This window comes from Dreissena polymorpha, chromosome 14 (genome assembly GCF_020536995.1).
Source record: "Dreissena polymorpha isolate Duluth1 chromosome 14, UMN_Dpol_1.0, whole genome shotgun sequence".
NCBI lineage: Eukaryota > Metazoa > Mollusca > Bivalvia > Myida > Dreissenidae > Dreissena > Dreissena polymorpha.
The window spans coordinates 34,750,790-34,760,729 of NC_068368.1; the positions used below are offsets into that span (position 1 = coordinate 34,750,790).

At 36.4% G+C, this 9,940-nt stretch overlaps 1 protein-coding gene across 1 annotated transcript; it reads left to right on the forward strand.

Moving 5' to 3' along the window:
- Positions 1-4,384: 4,384 nt before the first annotated feature.
- On the forward strand, positions 4,385-5,081 carry LOC127857284 (glutamic acid-rich protein-like). The gene is made up of 3 exons (XM_052393696.1): positions 4,385-4,414; positions 4,512-4,649; positions 4,836-5,081. Exons 1-3 carry the CDS (start codon positions 4,385-4,387, stop codon positions 5,079-5,081), a joined length of 414 nt encoding a protein of 137 aa, XP_052249656.1.
- Positions 5,082-9,940: the final 4,859 nt, after the last annotated feature.

Genomic DNA, 9,940 nt, shown 5'->3' on the forward strand with positions numbered 1-9,940 from the left:
GTCATACTGGCCGAATTGCAGCCTTCTTTCTGCTGACAGCCAAGAACGCACCCAGCAAGACCTGGGCTGTCTTTTATTTCTTCTCCGCCTTCTCCTTCTCACAAGCAATATTGCGACCTGTCCATCGAGAAGGACCTGTTGTCCAACCAATACATCAACATGCTGGAGAAGTTTTTGGTTGTCTATTCTATATTGAAATGGAAGTGAAATGGAAATGAATCCAGTATTTATCCTCGACCACCATAACGTGGCATGGTCGTGACTAGAACCTGCTGCGAACGTACCTTAGACGTGCTAAGCACCGGTAGAACGTTCTAAGAACCTAATGCGGTCGTTTGAAACGTAGTAGGGACGTATCATTGTCACAACACTAGCATGGAAGGGTCGTAGTGAGAACCCGATGGGCGTAGCAAGAACGAAGTGACAATCTAGAGACATTGTGATGTGAACGTCTTACACTCGTCCACGTATGCACTACGCGTGTATTGCGTCAATTAGGTTTTTTACATGTTTTTAGATACGTCATAACTACGACCTTACCAAGTTCTTACCACGTCCTGATTTTACCACGTCCTTGCCACGTAAGTTTTGAACATGTTCAAAAATAACCCACATCCTTCACGTCCATGAAGACCGTACCACGCGCAAAGCCATGTCATCTGCGTCCTCGCTACGTTGTACACGTTCGCTCTGCGTCCTGGCATATTTTCGAGGACGTAGTGGAAACGTTGCCTAGTGTGACGGTGGTATTAGTCACAATAACTGACCGAATCAATTGGGCGACGCGTATACATTATTTCCCTGCGTGTGTTTGGATACTCGTTGATCTTGAGGTTGGTGATACGAAGACTTGTCTCTCCGCATTCAAATAGAGGCAGAGACCCTCAGAGTAATGCCATTTAAACCTTAATTTTAGGAAGTATTTGCTGACTCGTGGTTAAACTGTCAAAATCTTAATAGATTGTATAAAATAATAATGTATGTCCAAAAAGTAGTGATAACAGTTGAATGTGTTACGCTTCGTCATTAAACACGAACTGACTTTTAAGATTCGTGCTAATGCTTGTGTTTATAAAATGTTTGAACAACATTTGGAATATGTTAAAACATCATGACTTGACATATGTTTGCTGCTGTATGTTCACTTCGTGTTAAATAATAATCTCAAACACCACATATAATGCATGTATCCATTTGTGTTTATTTGTTATTTTTGTTTCATTAATTTAAAATGATAGGCGATATATGTATTATGCCTATTGACCTATACGTCCAACTAATCACGTGTACATGTATGTGTTTATCGTAACAGTGCTTAATTACTACCCTTCATTACATTTAACAAGTGAGTATAATGCTATAAAAGCTTTGTATTACAAAAAACGCAATTCGTATATTAATATCCATTATGTTCAGCAGATTATATAAGAACACACTTCTCGATTCAAAGTAAATAGATATGCCCCTTAAAGGGGCCGTCAACCAGATAAAAGAAAAAAGAAAAGTTCTAAAATACCGTTTTTTACAATTATTCGTTTATATTGATTAAAATATCACGACTGGTATATTACATTACTTGAAAAAAATTCTTATTTTTAGTATATTCGGTTATAAAATTTCGCTATTTTAAATCGAAAGTACATCGCGAAAAAAGGTGACGTAACGATATGCACACTATAAATAACGCAAGTAGATTGATCATTTTATATATATAATATATCCAATTCACTACGCATGCACAATTTGCATTCCTGGGTTTACCACGTGACGATGATGATCAAACTACTTGCGTTATTTATACTTAAATGGTAGTTACCTGGTACACAAACCCAGTAAAATTGTATCACCGAATATACTGAAAATATGAAAACTTAACAACTTTTTCAAGTAATGTTATATACAAGTCGTGATATTTTAATCAATATAAACTAATAATTGTAAAAGAATAGAACTTTTCTTTTTTCGTGAAATCTGGTTGACGGCCCCTTTAAATACAGAAAAAAAACTGACGTGCTAGTGATGTTTCTTTTATCCTGCCTCTGTTGAAAACATTTGCCAAATAAAGCAGGGTCGAATAAATTTTCCTATCTCCGGTCAACAGGAAGTAGTGTATTCCTACGCACGCTGTAACGATTAACATGTTCTAAGATTTGACCTTTGAAATTTATTTTGGCGCATCATGAATGTTATCGTTGTATTATATATCATCCTTTTGTTCTTCTTTAAAGCATATAACCAACCCAGCTTTCCGTATTTATCATTTTCATTTACTTGTTCACGCAATTTATGACGTATCTAGTGTGACGTCATTTCTCAGACGAAACATACTATCTAGTTTCTCTCAGGATTTTAGGGACAACTTGACATGGTGGTTTTAACAGTATCTTTTTAAAAAATTTAATGCATCGAACGAATCATAAATGTATTTCGGATTGTGTGTTTGTCTTTCATTATTGTTAACTTCGATAGGAATAAAAAAAATCGCTACGGCAGGATTACCATTTCGTAAATCGGGTTTTGGGTCAGAGTGGTTAGCATTCGATACAAACGCTATCAAAAAAATAGTGTGGTTTAAAATACATTTCGATAATAGGAATGGAAAAACAAAAAATGGATTTCGACAAAGGGATAGAAGAACAGAAAATGGATGTGTATATCGTTGTACATGTATTGTAATTAGGAATGGATTAAAGTTGTCATGAAGGTGAATACAATTTAGATTTTGTTTTGCTGCTGCATTTATTTATTTTTTTCATTTTTTGCCAAGAAAAATATTACATTCTCAATTCGTGTTTAATTACATCTCATATTTTCAATAGGAAAGTATTAAAAAGACGAATTTAAAATGGAACTATATTTTACGTGACACAATCGATAGTTATTCGGTCGTCTGGAATGTTGTGTGCATGTAGGAAGCTCGACAACAATAATTATATTGTTTTGTCAATTTATCATTTGTCTTTGATAAATGTGTCAACGGCACGAAGCAGGAAAAATAGAATACATGGTTGGATAAAGCTCTCCCTATTTTCTTTTTCTAAGCCTCACCGGATAGACTCTCTTCATCTTGGCACCAACCATGTATTCTCTATAAGACTCTTGTTCTATGAGTAAGAACATCACGTAGTAAATCATTAAACATTAGCACATGGAATGCAATGTTTCATCGCAATTGTGAGCATATTGCAAAACTGAGTCTCTCAGTGCATATAAATATTGGAACGCATAACATTTCGCGGTGTTACCAGACTTGACATGATTATTAAGCCGACATAGAAGACATACAGGTAGGAAGAGAAAAACAATAGATATTAATAAAATAGTTAAGCCTAGCCTTTTTAGTAGGTTTTTAGTAGGTTTAAACCCAAAATCTTTGGATATACCGTTCCAAGCCGCTGATTCAAGATGTAATCATTATTATAATGATATGTTTAATGTATTTTGTTTATCGTATAATACTAGCTAACGGTTACAAGAATTGCTCTTCATATAATCTTTCATGAATTTAATTATTATTATATTCGGTGGATTGTAACGAACGTTGAACGTAATAAACTCATTATTTAGAATGTCATAGGACAGTTTCTTTTGAGAGAAAAAGAGACATAATTGAGAGTGTGATTAGGCCTGCTTTTTTATTTAATTGATCATCATGGAACACAATGATGACATACCATATGTGTTAAAATGATAGTATTTGCTTTTTTTTACTTTTTTACTTCACGACTCGGCAAGAAAGTTGCATGAATGAGAGGCTTGTTCTAAATAGTTTTTATAGTTTATAGAAATTACTCATATGTCTATGTCGGGATACATTGTTTGATATGATTAACAATTACAGATAGCCATTTAAAGATTAGGAAAGGAAACATTTAATTCCAGTAAATGATTTTTTCGCATTTTGATCAGTTTTAATATGGCTGTTATAGTATACCGTGTGTATTATGTAAATTAATAATATAATTCAGTTATACAAATCTTCGAAATGTAATAACCATATGTTCATATAACCAGTTGATCACAAAGCTGTTTGTTTGAACAAAGAGTAAATAAAAGGCATACGTACAGTACACGGCTATATTGGGAAAATAAATCAAAATCGTTTTACAGAATGGTCTCAGAAAAAAATGTTCATATTATTTTTCGATTTATTGTTTTTTTATATTTATCATTTGCACAGAAGGTTACGTTTGTGGTCACTGTTAATGTTCTTATTAAACGGTGATAATTTACTATTAAAAAGGAGAAGGAGGAGGAGAAGAAGGATGAGCAGGAGGAGGAGCAAGAGGAGGATGAGCAGGAAAAAGATGAGTAGGAGAAGGAGAAGGAGGAGGAGTAGGAAGAGAATGACTACGACGACGACGAGGAAAAGGAGGAAGAGGTGATGCAGGAGCAGTTGAAGGAACGTAAGGAGGTGCAGGAGGAGTAGCAGGAGGGGGTAGCAGGAGCAGCAGTAGGAGGAGCAGGAGGAGGAGCAGGAGGAGGAGCAGGAGGAGTAGCAGAAAAAGCAGGAGGAGCAGAAGGAGGAGGAGCAGAAGGAGGAGGAGCAGGAGGAGGTGGAGCAGAAGGAGCAGAAGGAGGAGGAGCAGGAGGAGGAGGCCGACGACGAGAAGGACGACGAGAAGGACGACGACGACGACGAGATGGAGGCCGACGCCGAGAATGACGACAACGCCGACGACGACGAGGAGGAGGAGGAAGTCGACGACGAGGAGGAGGAAGACGACGACGAGGAGGAGGATGACGACAACGACGAGGCGAAGGAGGAAGAGATGGAGCAGGAGCAGTTGAATGGACAGGAGAAGGAGCAGGAGGAGTAACAGGTGGAGGAGTAGAAGGAGGAGCAGGAGGAGCAGAAGGAGGAGGAGCAGGAGGAGAAGCAGAAGAAGGAGGACGACGACGACGACGAGAAGAACGACGAGATGGAGGACGACGACGAGGAGGACGACGACGCCGAGAATGACGACAAGGGGGAGGAGGACGACAACGACGAGGAGGACGATGACGTCAACGACGAGGCGGAAGAGGAAGAGGAAGAGCAGAAGCAGTTAAAGGAACAAGAGGAGGAGAAGGAGGAGTAGCAGAAGGAGCAGGAGGAGCAGGGGAAAAGGAAAGCAGGAGGAGGAGGAGGAGCAGCAGGAGGAGTAGCATTAGCAGGAGGAGCAGGAGTAAAAGGAGGAGTAGCAGGAGTAGCAGAAGGATGAGCAGGAGGAGGAGGAGAATGTGGAGAAGGAGGACGATGACGACGAAAAAAAATATTATATATACTTACAATTCGGTAGTGTTGGAAGGCGGGGAAAACGGGTATGTCCAGCAGTTGTAGCTTTTGGCAGTCTCTTTTTTGAGCAAAAATATGGCAACACCTGTCGGGGCATTGTCCCCTCGAAACAGCCGGGCATAGCACAAGAATAAGCGCCAACACCAACGTGAGGCACGTAGACATGATAGTATGTGATGTTATCAGTAGAAAATCAGTTGCGCGATGATTCAGATATTACAACGTTCTCTTAATCCAAATGATCCAAACAAAGCGCATAAATATCCTCACTTGCAAACAAGTTCTTCTCACCTGCCATTCATCACTGTTTCACTGATGATTGTTAGCGAATTCAAGCTTGAGGTAACGTTTAATGTATTATGACGGATTGCTAAAATTGTAAATGTCCTCATGTCGCATGTTTTAAGTTACACGGCTTCTTTATAACAATGCACGCTGTTGTGCGGGATCAGTAAAGCGTGTAGCTTTTAACTACGGAATACCGTTAGGGCTATCGTTGTTACAAATTAAAATCCAGAGGGCGACAATGCGATTGTGCGATAGTACGATGGCGACAATGTGATAGTACGATGGCGACAATGCGGTAGTACGATGGCGACAGTACAATGACGACAGTGCGACAATACGATGGCGACAGTGCGATAGTACGATGGCGACAACGCGATTATACGATGACGAAAGTACGACAGCGCGATAGTACGATGGCGATAGTGCGATAGTCATATCGTACTGTCGCCATCATATCATCGGATTGTCGCCATCGTACTAGCGATAGTCATCGTACTGTCGTCATCGTATTGTCGCCATCGTACAATCGCCATCGTGTTGTCGCATTGTCGTCATCGAAGTGTCGCATTGTCGGCTAGCGCCTTCCGGTACACATGCGCACATCGTATTTTTTCCTAGATGGAACCTCTTTTAAAAATACTTTACAGTTCGGCATACCTTACATCAATACCAATGCTATAACGTAATAAAAATTTGATTTCATTATAACTGTAACCCCTTTAAATGTACATCTTTATAAATTCATCTATTTTGTCTCTGCAATAAGAATAGTTTGTGTATCGAAGGCGTTAGTCGACAATGCGATAGTACGGTTGGAACAATGCGATAGTGCGAAAATACGATGACGACAGTGCGATTGCACGATGGCCACAATGCGATAATACGATGACGACAGTACGATGACCATCGCATTGTCGCCATGGTACTATCGCGTTTTCGCATTGTCGCCATCGTACTATCGCATTGCCGCAATCGTACTATCGCATTGTCGCCATCTTACTGTCGCATTGTCGCCCTCTGGATATTAATGTTTAACCACGATGGCCATAACGGTATTACGTACTTAACCGACTGTTTCCACAATCAAACAACGCATTTAGTGTCGGTTTGCCACGATCTTCAATTGAGCCAATATACTTTATTTAAATTAAGAGCGATGATTTATTAAGATGAAGCTTGCGACAGTTGGAAATTAACATTCCTAAAATTGCTATTAAAAGTGTGTTCACTGGGTTAATATTAAATACGCACGACGTCTATCATGTAAAAGATATCGACGAGGTTAAATGCATTATTCTATGTAACAAACAAATTTCCACAACGCTCAAAATAATGCTGTTATATTTCGCTCGTTATTTATGGATGCGAAACAATTGGCTTGTATACACGCCTCATTCAATATGTGAACTAAAATATGAACGATTAGTTATTATAACATATTCAATGGTATGGAGCTTCGTAAAACTTGAACTTGAACCATAAGCTGTTTTATTATATATCTGGCAATGAATTTATAATCAGCTTTAATAGTTGGAATGCTGCTCAGCTATCAAATCAGCTCTGCCAATTGCTGATCTAGTTTAAAACATTCGTTACTTTTTTTTGAAAACTAATTCTGGTCTAGGTCAAAATCCAAGCGCAACACACAAGATTACATTAGTTCTATATGAGTAAAATCAATGATTATCTGACTCACCACAGCACCAGCACGCTATATACCAGATTAGTACCAATTTGTATAAATGTCCTTCTCATGAACATAAATATTGACCGGGCAACACATATTGGGTATACATGTATACATACATGCATTATATATGCCTTTATGATAGTAACTAAGGTGTAATATAATCACTCATGTGTTTTATCTCTACATGCAAAACCAGGAAAATACTAATTTCTAGAAATCCGCTATTATAAAGAAATAAACGGCGGAAAAATACAAACTTGCAACATTCTAACGTTTCGATAGAACATTTCGAATAGGTTGCCTTGATTGAAAAACATACTTTTTCACCGCAAACATTTCAAGTTTCAGCGCCACTTGCAAAGGTATGCAGGTTTGCCACATATATTATTTCATACAAAAAACTGTAATAAATTGCTTTTTAGTATGAACATATATTATGGTCATTTCATCATCAGAGAAATCGGGCCTGAACATGCTCATATTGGTCTGTTCATTTTGCTCACCGAAGAAAATATATGAGAAATTACCAAGTTTTCATAAATAATAACATGTTTAAATATGTGAAAATGATGGATAGTTTGCTATCTAATCTGAGTGGAACAAATAATATTTAAATGGTACCTACATAGATTTGGAAAGAATGACATAAAACTTAAAATAAAGAAAGAAAACGTTTCCATAACTGTGATTACGGGATGTAAAGGAAGTTAATAGCAAGATCGCTATTTGTTCATATTAATTAACAACAATATAATAGTTTTACGAACTATATTAGCGAGAAAAACGTTGAATGAAAACGTGTTTCGGCCACGGGATTCTAACCCAGAACCTCTAGTTATAAAAATCAACTCTCTACTTCTACACAACTGTGATTCAAACTTTAGCGTATAAGACCGCTTTATTGTTTTTATGTTGACCTCTGTTTGCAGTTTTACGCAATATTGAGTTTGCTAAATATTTCATAACGACATATTTTTATAAACTGAACACATTTGATGAACTCCATGCATTTAAATATTTGACAAATTTTAGTCTTAAATATAAATTCAAAATGTCAGACTTGTGGCTTATTGGGACTTTTGGGATTAGTTTATTTTGTGGAGCGGACGATTTACATACAGTTTCATACCGTTGATGAACATTATGCGTGCAAGTGTTTTATTCCACAAAGTACACCAAAGTCGACTTCTGGACATCTTGGATTGTATTAGTAACAATGGTATCAAGCAAACTTTGGATCATTGTTCCACAGATTTTGTATCAAATCAACGTAGTTTCTCAAGATTGTGATTTTGTGATTTTTTTGTCATTAAAAAAGTAATTAATTAATTGGCGGCTAACTTAAGCTTTCGTTGAATGTGAGCATTAATAATGTTGTTTTGATGTAGATTTTTTTTGGTCTAAATTTATATTAAAATTAAAAACGTATACATTTGACCGAAATATCCCTATAACTATTATTATATATTCACAGTTGTCACTGCTTGTCTATATATATATATATATATATATATATATATATATATATATATAAATACTATCGTCACCTTAGGGCGAAGTGCGCAAAAACACAGCACTTTGGCGATGTTTTTTAACTTCTTTAAACTTAGTTTATATTTAATAACAATCTCATAATTAAATAATTTATGAGAAAAACATTGTAAAACTATGAAAAAGTATTTTAAATTTTGCACAATTATATGTTAAATTTCTAAATTTTCATTTTCGACTTAATTCTATTTCTACCTAATGCCAAAAAACCCATATAGAAATTTCACTTTATCTCTTCAATGCACTTGGGAGAAGGGAACTTAATACCGAAAACATACTAATTTACGCTCTACTTCTCTAAGACTGTTGATAAATTTAGCAAAAATAAATATTTAAATGATAAATTATAAATAAAAATATATTCTGCCGATACACGTCTGTAAACGTAACAGCATAATTTTATTATGCGTTTATGATAATTTTCTTACAATTTAATATAATATTTAATATTTATAATATTTATGTATTATCCGCGTGCTGATTTTTCTCTGATCTAAAAATAGAACACATACACTAAGTAAATGTTAGGAATTAGGGTGCACTCAGATATATACGTTTATTTTTTAGATTCAATTGCTCTGTTCGATCGCGACCTCGGCGATGCATTAAATTTATCCAAGTATTGTGTGCTTTTTGTTGGTTACTTCAGACGTTTGTGGAACATTCAAGATCTTACATTTATTTCGACTCACCTATGGTCGGTGTTGTGCTAAACCGTTACGACATTGCTTTGCACGAATGAATCAGTGTACGCCTTTTACTTCTGCTTTATTATTTGTTTACAGTTTAGTGCTTGCATTTATTGCGCCTAATTTACCTCACATTTACTTATCACGTGATGCTTCGAATAGCCAATTACCTTTATGGTTAATATTCTTATCAATGTAAGTGTAATTACAAATATTATATAAATTCTAATTTTGATAACTGAATAAGTTCTTTGGTGGATTTTGATTAGCGTCTCTATAATGATGGCCAGCTAATGGTTAAAACAAAAACAAAACGAAACAACGTAAAAAACGACATTGAATAAAAGTGTGGTCATCTGCTATGAACGTTCATTAAATACATAGCATTGCGAATTTAAAACTATTTGAGAGATCCCGAACCTCACACTTAGCCCAGCGATATAA

Coding starts and splice junctions, on each gene's coding strand:
- LOC127857284 (XM_052393696.1), top strand. CDS start 4,385: ATGCAGGAGCAGTTGAAGGAACGTAAGGAG. Junction 4,415..4,511: donor AGTTGAAGGAACGTAAGGAG/GTGCAGGAGGAG, acceptor CAGAAAAAGCAG/GAGGAGCAGAAGGAGGAGGA. Junction 4,650..4,835: donor ACGACGACGACGAGATGGAG/GCCGACGCCGAG, acceptor GTGGAGGAGTAG/AAGGAGGAGCAGGAGGAGCA.